Below are 18,409 nucleotides of genomic sequence, written 5' to 3' on the forward strand. Positions count from 1 at the left end.
GAGGTCAAATGGGAAATTTTCCACTTATAGTGTCATGCCTGCACACTGAAATCAGATTTTGAATTTTCCAATTAGGGATGTTCAACCTCTATAACACTTGGATCCATTAAATGAAATAGTCCATTGATCTCAAATTTCAAAACATCATCATGTTTATTAGATATAGTCTCCTATTACAAAAAACATTAAAACAGATGTAAAGATTCAGTTTTTAGTAATTTTCAATTTTTAAAACTAACATCCTTAATCTTTGATTGGTTTTCTAGATTCTCCACAACATCTTTCAGGTAGTCTCCATCTTTTAAAAAATATACATATAATTCTCTTTCCATTTGATGCAATTTATTAGTTGCCAAAATTTTTCTTTTTGTCTTCACATCAGCAAGAATATCAGTAAGGAGATGATTTAGCTTATTCAGTTGGGATTCAACTTGATGAAACTGTTCTGTTAATTCCTAAAAAAGGAAAATAAAAATGCTATTAATTCAGCAACTTTACTCCTAACACAAATTATAATTTATAAGACAAAATGATAACTTTTTAAAATAACTTCCCATAATTTCAGCAATATAAGCCATGATTAAAAATCTATACTAGGTTTATGGATTCCACATAAAATTAATTGCAACTACTGATAATTTTAAGTGATTCAAAGCAAACTCTTTTATGTGTAAACTTGATATATAAACTGTTCTGTGTATTCCTATATTCAAAGATATTAATGAATACCTGCCATGTGAAAAGCACTGTTTCAGAGACTATGGATACAAGAATAAACAAAATCTTTCTCACCGAGTTTAAATTCTGCTTAATCAATCAAACTCTATTTTATCCTAATCTCTGGTTACTCTACACACAGGTACAGAGAAAGACTTGAAATGAAGACCAATAAAAAAGAATTAATAAACATCTCCATATTTCTTTCATTGTCTTACAGGACAAAATTGCATACAACATTCAACAAAAACCATCCTGACTTATTTTTCCTGCTCAAGAAGATTAATACGGACTCTTCTCACTATTTAATAAATTCAATTTCTTCATGTCTTAGCACTTCAAACATTCTACTAACAAATTTTCATAGCTTTCTAACCAAACATTCTATTCTTATAAATTTTAGCCAGTATCACCAGAGGTTTTCCAACTACCTCAACATTCCACAGTTTCTCAGCATGGTCCACAAGCATCAAAATCACCAGGGTGCTTATTATGAATATATGAATTCCTATACCTCACTTCAGAATATTACTCGATCTCTGCAATAGGGCCAGGAGTACACATTTTGTTAGGTTCCATGATGATTCCAAAGTACAAGTTTTACAGAGCAGTACTACTTCTTTTTTTTTTTTTTAGTTGTTGATAGACCTTTATTTTCTTTATTTATATGTGGTGCTGAGAATCAAACCCAGTGCCTCACACATGCCAGGCAAGTGTGCTACCACTGAGCCCCAGCCCCAGCCCCAACCAGAGCAGTACTACATTTCCTAAAAATTTTGCCATGTTTGTTCTACATCTAGTAGTCGCCTCTGAGGAAAAATGTGATTAATGTAGTATACTGAAAAACAATCTCACCTTTAATTAAATACTAAAGATCTTACAGTTGATAAAATACTCCTACAGATATGAAAAAATGTTCAGCTTCATTTTAACAATAAAACTCTAACTGAAAAAACTGTTATATGACATTTTATATCATATTGAGCTAGGGAAAAACATTAATAATACATCATGATAAATTATAATAAAACTATCCAATTGTAGGGATTCTAGGATGCATTTTTTTGTATCTTAACACATCTAAAATCAAGACACTTCTTATAATCAAGAACATCATATGATTGTTTCTGGACAAATCCTTTCAAGAATGCTTTCACACCAACATTCTTGATATATAGTGTGAAAAAAATACATGCCACTTTGAATTAAAAACAATTTAGAAGAAGTTGAATGTGAAGTTTTAGAAGTACTCTATAATCATTTTAATTGGCTTATTTTTTCCTTTTAATGCAAATTTAACAGTGAAATAATACAAAAATAAGTAAAGCTATGTCCACAACACCTAAAAGATGCTAGTAAATATGAAAAAATGAAATTTTTCAAAAACAAAGCATCATGTCAGTTTAACTGGAAGTTTTTTTCTTAGCAATTCATAAAATGATAGTATACCATTGGGCAATGGTGCCTAGGGATACTAAATAGGGATACTGCTGACATTAGAAATAAGTGCTATTCCCCAAGAAAAGAAATATGGTAGCATCATCAAAGAAAAAAAAAAAAAAAGGAAAATGTGTATATCTCAAAAACTCCAATGACCACACTTCCAAGAATTAACCCAAGTGAAAAATATCCAACAACAAAAAGCTAAATACACAAAGGATGTAGATATGTAGATGATGCTGATGAAGAACAAACCCAAAACAAAAAACAACTATCAAAATATCCAAAAATATCCAAAATGGGGAATGGTTTCTGAAATTGTGGCACAGTAATTAAAATAAAGTATTGTAATATTAGAAACTGATATTTAGAAAGTGAAAATGTTTATTTCAAAATGCTAAGAAAAAGAGAATAATAAAATATATAAAAGAGAACCATAAACTTTCAAAGAAGGATGGCACAGAATATTAGTATCAGAAAAAAGAACTAGAACAGAATGTTATTATGTAATGCTTTGATTTACCAAAACTTAAATCCACTAGGGTAATTATTCACCAAAATTTAAAACCTTGGACATAACTTATAAAAATTGACTCAAAATAAATAAAAATTGATGTACCTACCAAGAGAAAATGTCAAATCTATCATAATAATGGCAATTTTTACACATTTCTCTAACAGAGCAACAAGACAAAATCAGTAATGGGAAATAGTCTTTTTTTTTTTTTTTTAAAGAGAGAAGGAGGTGGGGGGGGAGAGAGAGAGAGAGAGAGAGAGAGAGAGAGAATTTTTTAATATTTATTTTTTAGTTATCGGCGGACACAACATCTTTGTTTGCATGTGGTGCTGAGGATCGAACCCGGGCCGCACGCATGCCAGGCGAGCGCGCTACCGCTTGAGCCACATCCCCAGCCCGGGAAATAGTCTTAAAAAACCAATCAGACAGCACTTCACACCCATTACAGTAGCTGCTATTAAAAAAAAAAAAAAAAAGTTCAGAACTGTTAGTTCATATAGTATCAAACAAGAGACATGAAGGCAGAAAATATGGAGAAATTAAGAAACTTTATGCATTACATGTACATGGACAATAGTACAGTTGCTGTGGCAAACAGGCAATTCCTCAAAAAATTAAATATTAGAATTACCATAATCCAGCAGTATATACTCCTAGATATATATCCCAAAGAAATGAAAACAGGAACTCAAAACAGATACCAGTACACCAACATGTAAGGCCACATTTTTCACAACATTGAAAAAGGTGGTAATACAAATGCCATGAACAGATGAATAAATAAAGCAATGTATGTGCACACACACACACAATGAATTATTCAGTCTTAAAAAGGAAATTCTAACACATGCTACAACATGGATGAACCTTGAAAACATTATGTTAATGAAATAAGTCAATCACAAAAAGATAAATATATGATTTCACTTACATGAGGAATCTAGAATAGGCAAACTCCTGGAGACAAAAAGTAGAATAGTGATTGTTAGGAGTTGAGCAGAGAAGAAATGGGGAGCTACTGACCAATTTGTAGTTTCTGAGAGGGATGATGAAAAATTTCTAGAAATATACAGTACTCATGACTGCATAACCATGTGAATGTACTTAATGCCACTGAACTGTTCACTTAAATATGGTTAAAACTGCAAATTTGGGCTGAGGTTGTAGCTCAGCAGTAGAGCACTTGACTAGCATGTGTGAGGCCCTGGGTTCGATCCTTAGCACCACATAAAAATAAGTAAATAAAATAAAGGTATTGTGTTTATCTACAACTGAAAATATTTTTTAAAAAACTGCAAATTTTTTGTTTTATGTTTTATCACAATTAAAAAAAATTATTATTGCTGTGGGTATATATGTGACTGCATGACCAATGTAATTCTTCAACCTGTACACTCAGAAAAATGAGAAATTATATCCCATCTGATTCAAATGTAAAAAATCAATTAATTAATTAATTAAAAATAAATTAAAAAAAAAAAAAACCTCAAAAACCCTAATCATAGGCCTTTCTGTTTCAAAGGAAAGGTAGGCTAGCTTTTCAGATCAATCCTCTCACAGGAAACAATATAAAAAGCTCAGGGCTGGGGGTATTCCTTGGTGGCAGAGAGCTTACCTAGCATTAACAAGGTCCTGTGTTTGATCCCCAGAATAGCCAAAAAAATAAAATAAAAAGATCAATGAGGGGCTGGGGTTGTGGCTCAGTAGTAGAGCGCTTGTCTAGCACATACAAGGTGCTGGGTTCAATCCTCAGCACCACATAAAAATAAATAAATAACATAAAGGTATTGTGTCCAACTAGAACTAAAAAAATATTTAAAAAAAAAGATGAATGAGGGGCTGGGGTTGTGGCTCAGTGGTAGAGTGCTCGCCTAGCATGAACAAGGCACCGGGTTCAATCCTCACCTCCATATAAATGTAAAATAAAGATATTGTGTCCACCTAAAGCTTAAGAATAAATATTTTAAAAAATGAATGATTTTTTTTTTAAATCAAACTAAACAAAAGCTTCCTAAAAGCAATAAAAAGTCCACGGTCCCCAGAAGGTAGAGAGTCAAACAGAAGACTCTCTATAATAAGCTGAGGACCCAAAGGACACCTAAAGATTAGATTGGCCCAGAAGTAAAACTCTTGCTTAGAATTATAGTTCAACAGGAATCACCTAGCTCCTCCAATGACTCTAGGTTTGCTATAAATTTTCAGTTCAGAACTGTTAGTGCATATAGTATCAAACAAAATAGACATGAAGGCAAAAGCATTTAAGGAGTATTTCATAATAAAAGGCTCTATTCACTGGGAGATAATAAAAATATTCAGTTTCATTAATAATAAAAATTTCGGGCTGGGGCTATGGCTCAGTGGAGCACATTTGCCTGGAATGTATGAGGCACTGGGTTCGATTCTCAGCACCACATACAAATAAATAAAATAAAGGTCTATCCACAACTAAAAAAATAAATAAATAAAAATTTCATCCTTGAAACTGATATGGCATTTAAATAAATAAAATGTCTTAATGTAAGATGATGGAACAATTTGGTTATTCATAGGAGAAAAAAGTAAATAAAAACAAAATGAGAATTCTACCTCATTGGTATATAAAAACAAACTTAAAGGGACTACAATTATAATATTAAGAACAAACTTTAACAAAACACACAGAACAGGGCTGGGGTTGTGGCTCTGCGCTAGAGCACGTGCTTAGCATGTTGAGGCACTGGGTTCAATTCTCAGCATCACATATAAATAAATAAAATAAAGGTTCTTTGACAAAAGAGAGAGGGAGAGAGAGGGAGAGAGAGGGAGAGAGAGGGGGAGAGAGAGAGGGAGAGAGAGGGAGAGAGAGAGAGAGAGAGAGAACAAAGATATTAGAAAAGGCACACCAAAAAGAATATGAGATAAAAATTAAAATCCTTAATCCCAGCAACTCAGGAGGCTAAGGCAGGAGAATCACAAGTTTGAGACCAGCCTCAACAACTTAGCAAAACCTTGTCTCAAAAAAAATATAAATAAAAGGGTCTGGGGATGTAGCTCTGTGGCATCCCTGGGTTCAATCCCCAGTACAAAAAAAAAAAAAAAAGCCTCAAAGAGGAAAAAACAGAAGAAGAGTGAAAAAGACAAGTCACAAATATATTTCACACATGATTAACAAAGACACTGAAACATACAAAGAACTCCTACAAATGATTTAAGGACTTAAAAAATGGGCAAAAGACATGAATAAGCAATTGTCAAAAAAGGTGAATGATCACTAAAGAAGTGAAGGGAGGCTAATAATTGGAGAAATACAAATTACAACCCAAAATGAACATTGTTTTTCCCCATGGGACTGGCAGAAATTTTTAAGTCAACACTGTGTGATGAAAAGGATACAAGTAAATAGTACCTCTTGAGATACTGCTGGTGCGATATGATATAACCACTTTAGAAAACAATTTGATTTACAGGATAAACACTCCTAATCTAAAAAATCCCAAAAGTGAAACATTTTAAGTGCCATGTCAGGGCTCAAAAAGTTTTTGTTTAGATTTTCAGAATAGAGATGCTCAACTAGTAAATTATATGTAAATATTCCAACATCCAAAAAACTCTGAAATCGGGCTGGGGTTGTAGTTCAGCGGTAGAGCGCTCACCTTGCACATGCGGGACCCTGGGGTTCAATCCTCAGCACCACATAAAAATAAATAAGTGAAATAAGGGTATTGTGTCCAACTAAAAAATAAATATTTAAAAAAAAAATAAAAAATAAAAATGAGTTTAAAAAAAAAAAAAAAAACCTGAAATCTGAAATATGTCTGGACTCAAGAATTTCAGATAAGGAACACTCAACTTTGTACTTATTAAACTGAACATGTGCATATCCTGTAATCCAGTAATTCCACTTATATTAGTGTGTATGCATGTGTATACCAGAGGCTCTTTTAAAAGTACAACTATGAAACATGCAGTTAAGGACTATTCACAGCAGTGTAATTTAAAGTAGCAGAAACTGGAAATAAGCTAAATATCAACATAACAGATAACTGTGGAATTTCATATAAAATAATATTAATTAGATAAAAAGGAAAATAGCTTTATATATATTTATATAGATGAATCTCAAAAACAATGTTAAGAAACGCCAAGGGGCTGGGGATGTGGCTCAAGCGGTAGAGCGCTCGCCTGGCATGCGTGCGGCCCGGGTTCGATCCTCAGCACCACATACAAACAAAGATGTTGTGTCTGCCGAAAACTAAAAAATAAATATTAAAATTCTCTCTCTCTCTTTCTAAAAAAAAGAAACAACGCCAAGTTGTTAAATACATATGTACCAGGCATATAAAGTCCCAAAACATATAAATCTGAATATACAGTCTAGGAAAATATACATGTAATAAAACTATAAACAGAAGCATGGGAATCATAAAAAAAAAAAAAAAAAATTAAGTGCAGTAGTTACTCCTCAAAAAAGAGAGGGCAATTCAATCAGAAGAACATATATCTGTAAGTGTACACAGAGGACTTAAAAGATAGTGGGCAAGAAATTTGTAATGTTTTGAACAACCCACAATAAAAAATTAAAAAAAAAATAAATAAATAAAAAAATAAAAATCTCAATAAACAAATAAAAAAAATCAACCAACCCCAAACTCCTCTTCCTCCTGTATGTCCCTCTCTAATATTCATTTTTCTTTTCTTTTGTACCAGGGATTGAACCCAGAGGTGCTTAATCACTGAGGCACATCCCCAGTCCCTGGCTTGGAATTTGTGATTCTCCTGCCTCAGCCTCCCAAGTCACTGGGATTACAGGCATGTGCCACCATGCCCAGCTCATTTTTATTTTCTTATGTCAACCACTTTATTACTTTCCCTTATTTTTTTTTGGACTGGAATCATTCCCTTAGGGAAAAATTAGCATATTGGTTGTACTTATGATTTTAGAAAATAAAAGTCCAGGCAAAAAAAAAAAAAAGATAGTGGGCAATCCTCGATTTGCTAATGTAAATTTAAAAATATAGATCTTGATTTTAATTTTTTTCTAACATTTAACATTTGTAGTGTCTGAAAAAAATCTATAAATTTTTATATTCTGTGCATAGTAATTAAAACTATTTGAGCCAGGTGTGGTGGTATATGCCTGTAATCCCAGGGGCACAGGAGGCTGAGGCAAGAAGATCACAAGTTTGAGGCCAGCTTCAGCAACTCAGTGAATAAAAACTCAGTGAATAAAAACAGGACTGGAGATGAAGATCAGTGGTAAAATGCCCCTGGCTTCAATTCCCAGTTACCCGCCCCCAACCCACACACATACAAAAAAGCTACATGAATAAAAATCCAGAGAGATAAAAAAATGAATTTTATATTAGGGCAATGGGATAGGGGTGATATATCCTTATAATATTTTATTTACTATCTCTTATAATGCTTTCCCCCTGGGGTGCTCTACCACTGAGCTTCATTTCCAGCCTTATATTTTTACTGAGACAGCATCTTACTAAGTTACCTAGGCTGCCCCTGAATTGGCCATCCTCCTGCCTCAGCCTCCCAAGTATCTGGGTTTACAGGTGTGTATTACCAACACATTAGGCAAATACCCACCTGATCACTAAGTAAAAGCTGATTTCCTCCTTGATACAAAACATCACAAAGCACATCAACATTATTATTCAGTTTGGACAGAAATAAAAAATGTTCTTGAGCAGTTATTGCCAACTGATCTTGTACTAGAGAAACATCCTGTTTCAATTTCTCAGCTGCTTCCTCCAGGTTTCCATGGGTTACAAACAATTCTCTTTTTTTATTTTCTCCCTCTAAAAGTTGATAAAGCCTAAAATGTAAAAATGAAAATTACAGGAGAAGATTCTTAAGTTAGCATAGTTCTCAAAATTATAATTCATTACATTAGGACATTTGCAGAATAGCTGAGTAAAAACTAAATAATATTAACTTGTGAGCTAAAAATCAAGCAACTAAAATCATTCAACTCTTATACCATTCCAGTACAGAAGCTTATATTCTAACTATTGCATCTGAAGTCTGTTTTTCCATCTTCCAAGTTTTAAAGATAAAATTTGTCTGAACTTTAAATACTATTAACCCACTTCAAACAAACTATGCTTTAGTGATACATTTCTTTCACAGAAAACATCTATGATGCAGTAGCATCAGCAGTGAATTTTGAAACAGGAGACCTAGGTCTGAGTTCTTTATTATATGAGACTCAGAGCAAATCAATCTCTGAGATTTAACTTCTGTATCTCAATACCTATTTTTCAGGATTGCAATGGGATTAAGAGAAAAAAACTAAAAATGTAAATAATGTTAAAATGCAAAAAATAAAGGACTACAAACAACAAGCTTACTACTTCAATTTGTATTTGGTTGATAAATTAAAATCTGATGAGCACTGAGACCACTTTAACACTTACAACATTGATAGCAGAAAAATCCATCATTCTATAGGGCAAATAAAAAAATCTGAGGCAATACCTTCCACACATATCTGACAAAAAGGATCTGCTCTTTCTCTTAAAAATAAATGCATGTTGGGGCTGAGGATATAACTCAGTTGGTAGAGTGCTTGTCTTGCATGCAGAAGGCCCTGGGTTCAATCCTCAGCACCACCAAAATAAATAAATAAATAAATTTGATGTTAGGGTCCAGTTTCATTTTTAAAAATAAATAAATAAATTGTGTGTGTTTTTAAGTTGTATTGGACTTTTAAAAACTGGCTGAAGTCCAAGGCTGCCAATTATGATCCTGTGGGATATAACAATTTTAAGAGGCATTATTCACGTAGATCATGACATCGATGACTCCCCAAAATTGTACAATAAAGTAGTGCTAAGTTCTATTCATATTCTTTTTTTGGTTGTTGTTGTCAATGGACCTTTATTTTATTTATTTATATGTGGTGCTGAGAATCGAATCCAGTGCCCCACACATGCTAGGAAAGCTCTCTACCACTGAGCCACAATCCAGCCCTCATGTCCCTTAATTTTATTAACAAGAAAACAGCTAGGGATATAGCTCAGTGGCAGCACTTGACCTAGCATGAGCAAGGCCCTGGGTTCAATCCAGGGCCTTGCATTAAAAGAGAAAAAAAAGATTAGATGATTTTACTTTAGTCCTGGAAAAAATTCAAGAGTAGAATCATCCAGAGTTTTGAAATACTACTGAATCCTCCAATTTCAGTATCCCAGTACTATCAACTGCTTAAATATAAAGAAAATTCTCAATGATCCACCTGACCAGACACAGAAATAAAATCTTTTCCCCAACTCTACTGCCACCTTTTCCAAATGCTGTCAGTCCCCTGCCTAGCAATACCTATGATTCCAAGCTATATTTGAACTTCCTGCCCCAAATCCAAAATGAGGTATCTATAATGGTGCCTAAACAGGAGTCAAAACTTGTATCTTATTCATTCCTCCAATTCATCCAATTCAACTTTTTAGTTGCATTCAGATCTAACATGAATGGAAAGGGAGAAAAAAATAAATAAAACAGGGAAAAGAAGCCTGTAAAAAAAAAGAAGAGAACAAAAGTCAAAAATAAAGTATAAACAATTTTTTAAACTTCTATAACTTTAGTTCAAACTCTCTCAAGACTTTCCCAAAAACAACAAAAAAATTACTTAGGAAGAAACCAAATGCACATACCTATGAGTAGAATAATCCTTGGTATCAATGGTATTCCTTGGATTTATCTGCTGAAAGACTGATGGATCTGTTAACATTTCTAATCGCTGGTAGAGCATCATGTTACTTTGACTAAGTTCTTGAACCAGGTTTTCAAGTTGACGATACGTGTCCCAATGTTTCCTTAATTCAAGTTCATATGATAACTGTACAAGTTCAAATGATGCCTTTTGTTTTATCAACTGGTTTAAAACTAACTCTTGTCTTGCTGTGTAATAATCTTGTTTAGCAATCTGCAGATCAAAATCTCCCTTTACAACTGGCATATTCAATAACTGGGCATTCTCTTTTACCACAGCAGGCAAAGTTTTATCTTTTATATGAGTGATTTGTTCTTCAAGTTTCAGAATCTCACTGTTCAAGCTAGAAATTTTAGCATCCAAATTTTCTTTGCCAATAGCCTACACACACACACACCAAAAAAAAAAAAAAAAGCAATTACATTTAAAACTGTAGGTTTAAACAAAATAGTTTTTAAAGATTATTTTCACTTTCTATTTGAGGTGATAATAAGCTCAATGAATAGAAACTAATTTCCTATTAGTATAAGCCAAAATCACAGCTTAAAAAGGAAAAACATGGACTGAGTAAGGCCAACATGAATTACTAAACTTTAATGCTATTATATATACACATACACATGCGCGCGTGTGTATACACACACACACACTCTCACTCATGACTACCAAAATAAGATAAGATCTCATCATGCTTGTTTTACTTAATCAAAAACATAATTACCACACTACTCACTGAATGCAAGTAGGTATTCTCAGCTAATTTTAGCACAGAACTCAATAATTTCTTTATTATGCCAAAGTTTGTCAGTTATAGTAACTCACCGTGTTAGTATTCAGATTCAGAAAAGTTACATTTTTACCCAACAATCTAGTGGTTACATTACTAAACAAGCTTCTCAAAACTACATATAGAAAGCTACAATATATCTATACATTCTCAACAAGGAAGCAGGAATTCAGTCCATAGAACCTGGAGCTCTGATTTCCTTACCATCATGCTCTGGTCAGAGCAAACAGGAGAATATCCAGAATTAAGACATTAATTAAGATATTAATTTCCCATCATAAAAAGGGAATTTGAGTTCAATCTATATCTGAATTAAACAAATTTCAGATTCACAATGCAAAACATTTTTTTTAAACTAGGTAATGTGGTTGGGATTATAATGATTATTTCTTCCCTCCTTTAATATGAGCTCTAATTGTGCAAAACACTGACACATATCACAAATAAGCATTAAACAGAGAAAATTAAAAATTATAATTTCTTTATATGCCCTTTCTGAAGTATTTTAATAGTAATATTAAATCCTGTATTCCTAACAATTATGATATGAATCCAGTTAGTTTACCTTGCTGGTTAGGTTATGAAGATTCTCCTCTGTCCATTTTATGCTCGACTTCATGCTCGAATTACTTGCTTTCAAGTTAATCAACTGATGTTGAGCACAGATATATGCTAGCTGCAGCCTGGCCATCTCTAGTTGTCTCTCCTCAAGGATTTCTTGATTATCACAAATAGATGGAGTGTGTATATCTAATAGTTGAAAATTTTCTTCATTTGAACTTTCAACTACTTCATGTATACCCTGAAAGAACTGCTTTTTGGTATACAAGGTTAATGCTGCTGTGCTTTGCTCTTCTTGGCTTAGATATTTTTCTAAGGAAAACTGAGATAAAAACACCATTGGATTTGTTCCTTGACCTAAATTAGAATGTCTAAAGAACATCATCAATTTAGTAACTCCATCAGTAAGGGCCTGAAGTTCATTACTGAGCTTAGTATTCACAGAACTTAGAATTCCTTGACTTTGCTTCAGCTTTTTAGTGGATTCTTCTTTTTTAGCATTCAACCTCAGAGATTTGTGGCTACTTACTGAAGCCATCAACTGGTATTTATTACGTCGCTGCATTTTTAAGTTTTTTAATCTCTGAAGAGTTTGAACCTCATCCTCTAATTTCTCTAGCTCTTTGTCATCCAGTTTAGGTGTCTTCAAATCAGAAGTTTTACAGGTTTTAAGAACTTCATCCAATGCCGACCCTTCTAGGATGGGTTTGCCTGATTTTTGAAGAATGCTAAAAGCTTCCAATTCTTTTTCAGACAATACATTATGTTCATTCACATTCCCACAAAACCATTTCAAAAATGATTCATCTTCAGCATTTTCAAATAGCCAGTCAAAATCTTCTCCATTAAGAATATCAGCTTTGGGATAACCAATTTTTTTTAATGTCTCCACAAACTCATTCCCAGAACTCATGGTTTAACTACCCTAGTTTTATGTATTTGATATGGGTTTATGGTGCTCTATTTATAAAAAAATAAATCCAAGTAGAAACAAAACCAATTTTTACAGAAGGGGGAAAATATTTTTAGAATCTACTGTGATTCTTCCTAGGGGGGAAGAAAATAAATATTAGACCCCAAATAAGGCAAATGATTTTTTAAAAAATACAGATAAACAGCATATGGTATCTGGAAGCCAGTAAGCCAAAAGGTAGTAGCAGCTACAAGGTTTGATGAAGATAAAGTAAAACAAAAACAATTAGGGTATTTCTTAGAAAACGAAACCAGTAATGAAAACTTAATTAATAATAAAATCTATTTTTCCCCCAAGATAAAATGGTTTTATATAGTGATTTTTTAATCCAAAATGAGTGTATACAAACAAATCCAGCCACCATGTGGCTAAGTAGACTCTATTCCATGCACTCTCTATGGAAGAAAATTTAAAGAAAAAAAAAGCAATCTCTGGGGAGGAATCAACTATTTACCTCAATGAGTGAATAAGCATTCACCAAGCTGGCAAGAATCAATTTCCAGGTCTGATCAACCTAGTTCAGAGAACACCAGGCTTCAGGTTTTAGAACCCCTCTCAACTTGAAAAGTACTAAGGTACCCAGCAGTCAAGTAAGAACATTTCAGACATTTGTTGTTTCCAACAGACGCATCGCTGAATGATCCACCACGACTTAGCCAAGGGAATGTCAGCAAGGTGGCAAGACCTGCGGATTAATGACCATGAAGTCTGAATACATTTGACTCTCTGCTCCCCAAATCTCTGGGGCTCCTTTTTTGTCTGTTTGCTTTTGGTGCAATCCATTTATGACACTTGTGTAGGTTATAAAACACACATGAACAAAAATCACCCAACGGGCCTTAAAAAGAAGCTCCACAAACTCCACAGGAGCCACCCTCTCTGCCCGGCGCGCCCTGGACCCTCCGCCACACCTCACCCTCCCAATCCTCATCCCGCCCCAGCCCTGTCACCCCCCAAGTCCTTCACCCCGCCCCACCGTCCCCAAGTCCCTCACCGGCACCGCTGACTCCAGGTCAGTTCCAGGTCCGTCCCCAGGTCCCTCATCCCGTCCAACTGTCCCCAGTCCCCTCACCACGCTCCGCCGTCCCCAGGTCAGCCCCCAAGTTAACCCCCAGGTCCCTCACCACGCCCCGCCGTCCCCAGATCCCTCACCGCGCCTCACCGCGCCCCGCCGCCCCAGCCCGGCTCCTAGGCCCAGGAACCGCTACTCGTGCGCGCGACCAAGGGTCAGGGGGGCGCAGGCGCGTCTCGGGGTCGCGACTGCCCCAAAGCCTCGAGCCCGCCTTACCTCAGCGGCCGCCGGCGCCCACTAGGCTATGGCCTGCGCGCCTCGCGATGCCTCACGGGAGCGCCGGGAGGAGGAAGCCGGGAAGAGGGCGCGGAGCAGTCTGCGCAGATGTGGTGCCATAGTGGGCGGAGCCAGCGAGGCTTGGGGCGGAGCCGAGAGGGCCTCGCCCCGGACCCGGCGGCCCCTGTAAGGCAAGATGATTGGCTATGCTGCAGAAGGCCCGCCCCCACCCGTTCCGCCCCAGGGCCGCGTTGGGAGGCCCGCTGGGCCCTTAACTCCTTAGCCTCCGCCCGCGGCGCCCCCTGGCGAACCGTCCTCAGGTCCATTTTACCGGTTCTACGCTCCATACCCCGAATGCCGACCCTGTCACGTCACTTCTAGGGAACAGAAAGACTGGGCCCGACGACGACTCAGCCTGTGGCTCCCCTGCGGCGTAATCCGGCAGGACGCCAGAAATGAGGCTCGCCAGAGGACCCAGGCCCCGGTCCAGTCCGAACCGCGCCTGGCACGTTTGAAGGGCCAGCGAGTATTGTCTGAAGACTCCTTTACGATGACGTAATTTTGAAAAACACTAAACTCCCAAGCCCTCACCTAACATCTAATCAAAAGCTGACTTCCCCCACAATCCCATATCAGAACATCCAAAATATAACCCACATAAGCACGGAGTTGGGTGTCAAGGATGTACGGAGCTCAACGAGGACAGAACGCTCTTTCCGAAGCGGATGCCAGAAACTACACAGGCGGTCAAAGAAAGAATGCTGAAATAAACTGCTTGCTAAATTTGATGTAAATCTGGTGGATGCCCTACAGTGACACGGGACCTTCCAGGGTTATCATTCGTATTGGCCAGAATGTATTTGTATGGGGCAGAATTTGTGTGCATCTTTACCGAAACTCATTTGCAAAGTTAACTTTGCAAAACTCTTCCCTAAGTTAACTTCTGCATTTGCAAGGTGTAGGCTTTGGTTGTTAGAAAATAGTCGGTACTATTGCAGCGACAAACGATTCTAAGGTGGCTTCTTAAACAATGGTCTAGTCCAATGTGTCTAGGTAGAAGTCATTCTGGATCATTTTTCTTAATGTTTTTAAGGAGTTAAAAATATATATATGTTCCTAGACAGATGAATCCAACTCGAGTCAAGATACCTGCTGTTAATTCTTAACTTGTTTTACTTTTTAATCCTCTTTTAAAAGTTAATAAAGCCTAAAATGATCTAAAACAAACATACATTACAGGGGGTAAATTCATGGAATGCTGCCCAGTCTGTGAACAGGGAAACCAGGGGGCTGTTCCAGAAGGACCCCTGCCGCCTGTCTGGAGGTGGGTGCAGCAGAGAACTGGTTGAGTGGGTTTGGCCAGAGGAAATGCAGGCGGTACTGACAAGAAATTTTGCTGAGGAGGCAAAGACTGAGGGAGAGGGAGGGACAGGCAAATGACAAAGATGAGGGGGTGGGAAGAAGGGTGAGGGGAGGAGTTTTGGTTTTGTTTTGTTTTAAAATGGGAGGAACTTGGGGGATATTTATAGCATGTGAAGAGGAATGCAGAAGAGACTAAAGATGCAGAAAGACAGGGGCTGCTTACTGATCCCCAGGAGCAAGGGGATGCAATCCTAAACCCTGAGTGACTCCTGGGGGATTTCCTGGATCCAAAAACTCTCCACCTGATTTTGAGTTGCTGGACACAGTTATTTGTTTGAAGGGTGTTTGTGGGACTGTAAAAATTATAACAGCATCAGCCCTCAGAGTACAAAAAACAAATACAAGAGGGTTAATTATACAGACCTGGAAAGGTTTCCTAGGGTTGTATTTGAAATTTAAGAAAGCAAATATTTCCAAGGCAAGCTCTCTTTCTTCCAATCAAAATCAGTTGGGATTTGAATGGTGCCAAAAGTAGAGGGGACCCAGGAATTAATTCTCCCTGAGTAAGCCCAGGAGAATATAATGGACTAACCAGACCTAAATGCAGGGCTGTGAGGACTAGTGTTTTTGCTTATTTGCCTTTTCTCTTTCCTAGTGGAAACTTATTCTTTTTTCCTATCAATATTAAAAACCATCTAAGGTTTGGGGCAATGTTTTTTTTTTTTTTTTTGATTGTTTTAAACTTTGCAAGTAATAATGCCGTGTTCACCATTGTTTTCAGCTATAGTTTTCAGTGGAGGTGGTGTGACTCTGTTCTCCAAGCAATGGGGAAGGAGCATTTTTTAAGCTGGGGGGTGACATTCTCAGACATACGTTAAAAGCTTTATTCTGCAGTAACAGAAGTGGCAAAAGATGGAGGGGCGAACTGGCACAAGGCAACAGGGGATTGTAGAAGAGCAGAGGGAGCTGGCAGACCCCTGGAGGCCTATAAAGCTTAGTCTGGAAGATTGCCATAATATGACATTTCTTCTTATTCTTCCTATTAAGAAGAAAGCGGAAGACCTTGTTTAGACCATGGGGGTTGGAGGAGGGTGAAGGAAGAATGAGTTTGTTTTTCATCATGTTGGCATTCATGTGATGAAGGTGAAAACTCAGGACTGCGTTCTGGTCAGCACCACCAGGAAGGAGGCCACCACAGTGGCTGGTGGAGGGGCCTTGGAGCCAGGAGTGGGGCCAAGAGGGCTGGTGTATCAGAGGAGACTGGGGCAGGCTAAGGGGGCTGAAGGCAGCGAGGAAAGGAGCTGAGAGCCACTGCAGCTCCCCAGGTGAGCCACATAACCCATTTCCATGCTGGAAAGATCCCTGTGAGGCCAGTGTGTCCTGTGCTGCCTGGCCAAAGGGACTGGCAAAGGGGGAAGGAGCAATTAGCCCAGATCAGACCAACACCTAATTTATATACCACAGTCCCAGAAAAAATGTGTTGGGAAGAGACACAGAGGGCTCAGGGGCCACTCCACAGAGCAGACCTGGCCCGAGCTGTCATGGAGACAGAGAGGGCAAGGGGCAGGACAAGGGGCTGGGTCGAGGTGAAAGACAGGACAGAGCAGGTGTGTGGGTTCAATCCCAGGGGAGGAATCCCAGAGGAGGACTGTAGGAAGGTGAGCTGCAGGGCCAGCTTGGGGTCACTCTGACAGCCAAGAAGAGAAGAGGAGAGGGTGGGGATGCAAGCAGGTGTCTCGCAGGTGCTGGTATAATCCAAGCGATATGAAGGAGGTATATAGAGACGAATGTATGTGGTGGAGGGATCTGGAGGGCTGGGAGCGGCAGGGCAGGCCGGGAAGCTCTGGCTGGTTGAACTGCAGAAGGGGTGCTTTCCCTGAGCCTCTGCTTCCCACCTGTGACTTATACTCAGCATGACTACACCAGGTGCTATTATATAGAGTGCTTCGCACAGTCCTGGCACTCTTTACCCCCAGCAGGAACTGGTAGTGAAGATTCTAATACATAATAATATTTGGAATTCAAATGTCTACATTTACATCAACAGCCAAACCCCTCCAGTTCTTGAGGCCCCAGTTGCGTTCCCAGCAGGAATTCCCTTCTTTTCTAGGAGTGCCCTCACTAACTGCCTCTGGGGCCCCCTGGAGGGAGGCTCAAGAGGACTCAAGAATCCAGAGTTCACTGCTACCTGCTGGGGAAGGGGCCAGGACTCAGACTCACCAGAGGACCCCTCAGCTTCTCTCACAGGGCCACCCCAAAATCCGCCAGTAGGTCTCATTAGCCCATCTCCAGTGGGCCCTGCCATAGATCCAGTGTTGACCCCAAGCTTTCAGGAGGTGCCTGTCTGGCCTCCTGGCTGCACATCTTTCCCCCACTGTCCTTGCAAGGCAGGAGAGCAGGTGCACTCTTCTCTCAGGGTAGCTGGGCTTTCAGAGGATCAGGGATCTCGTCTCCTGGGGGGCTCCCTCCAACAGGTGAGAGGCTCCCTGTAGGGCAGTAAGCAGTCAGGGTCACTGTGGCCGGTCCTCCCCACTGCACAGGGTTTCACAGCCTTACAGGTGCTCCCTCGAAGGCACAGCAGGAGCCTGGCTCCCCATGCTTACCACCAGCACCAGAGGACAGCTGTCTACACCCCACCTCCAAATGGTAGGTCCTGAGAGCAGGCAGCAGAGGACATGCCTAGGTCATTCTGGGGACACTGGGGGCAGGACAAGGGTAGGGTTCTCAGGCACAGTCCTGCACAGCTTTTGTGCAAAGAAGACAACTGGCAGGCACAGAGACCCCTAAGGGGTGAGCTGTCCTGGCTCCTGGCAGTGCCCCAGTCCCAGGGCTAGGGCAAAGCCTGAAAGTCAACACAAGCACCTGTTGGCCTACAGGTGAGCACATGCTGGTGGGGGTCAACCCCACCTTTCATTCAACTCCAGGTCTAACAGTGGGGTCCCAAGAGTGGCTGGCAAGTGGGGTCTGTCAGGCTTCCCAGACAGCAGAGGCTAAGGACAGGACAGCAAGGGCTGATCCCCAAGGGCCTGGATGACGAAGGTGCCCTCAAGCTCAGGCCTCCTAGT

At 38.7% G+C, this 18,409-nt stretch overlaps 1 protein-coding gene across 2 annotated transcripts; it reads right to left on the reverse strand.

Annotated features, from left to right (window-relative positions):
- Window positions 1-129: 129 nt before the first annotated feature.
- On the reverse strand, window positions 130-18,329 carry Haus3 (HAUS augmin like complex subunit 3). 2 transcript variants are annotated; one of them, XM_015481881.2, is made up of 6 exons: window positions 13,983-18,329; window positions 13,149-13,379; window positions 11,726-12,768; window positions 10,315-10,754; window positions 8,252-8,480; window positions 130-455 (listed from the first exon to the last, which is right to left on the reverse strand). In XM_015481881.2, the coding sequence occupies exons 3-6, from the start codon at window positions 12,632-12,634 to the stop codon at window positions 222-224; spliced, it is 1,812 nt and encodes a 603-aa protein (XP_015337367.1). In that variant the 5' UTR covers window positions 12,635-12,768; window positions 13,149-13,379; window positions 13,983-18,329; the 3' UTR covers window positions 130-221. The 2 variants fall into 2 exon arrangements, with proteins under 2 accessions (XP_015337367.1, XP_048640001.1); XM_048784044.1 differs by adding an exon at window positions 3,606-3,631 and having other exon boundaries at window positions 365-455; window positions 11,726-13,379.
- Between the last annotated feature and the right edge of the window lie 80 nt (window positions 18,330-18,409).

Source organism: Marmota marmota, unplaced genomic scaffold, assembly GCF_001458135.2.
Source record: "Marmota marmota marmota unplaced genomic scaffold, marMar, whole genome shotgun sequence".
NCBI classification, from domain to species: Eukaryota; Metazoa; Chordata; class Mammalia; order Rodentia; family Sciuridae; genus Marmota; species Marmota marmota.

Bases quoted from the DNA above. Each gene is read 5' to 3' on its own strand.
- Haus3 (XM_015481881.2), bottom strand. From the start codon at position 12,634: ATGAGTTCTGGGAATGAGTTTGTGGAGACATTAAAAAAAATTGGTTAT. The intron at 10,755-11,725 runs GTAAACTAACTG...GTGTGTGTGTAG, and splicing joins TTCATAACCTAACCAGCAAG to GCTATTGGCAAAGAAAATTT. The intron at 456-8,251 runs GTGGGTATTTGC...TTCCTTTTTTAG, and splicing joins AGCTTTTACTTAGTGATCAG to GAATTAACAGAACAGTTTCA.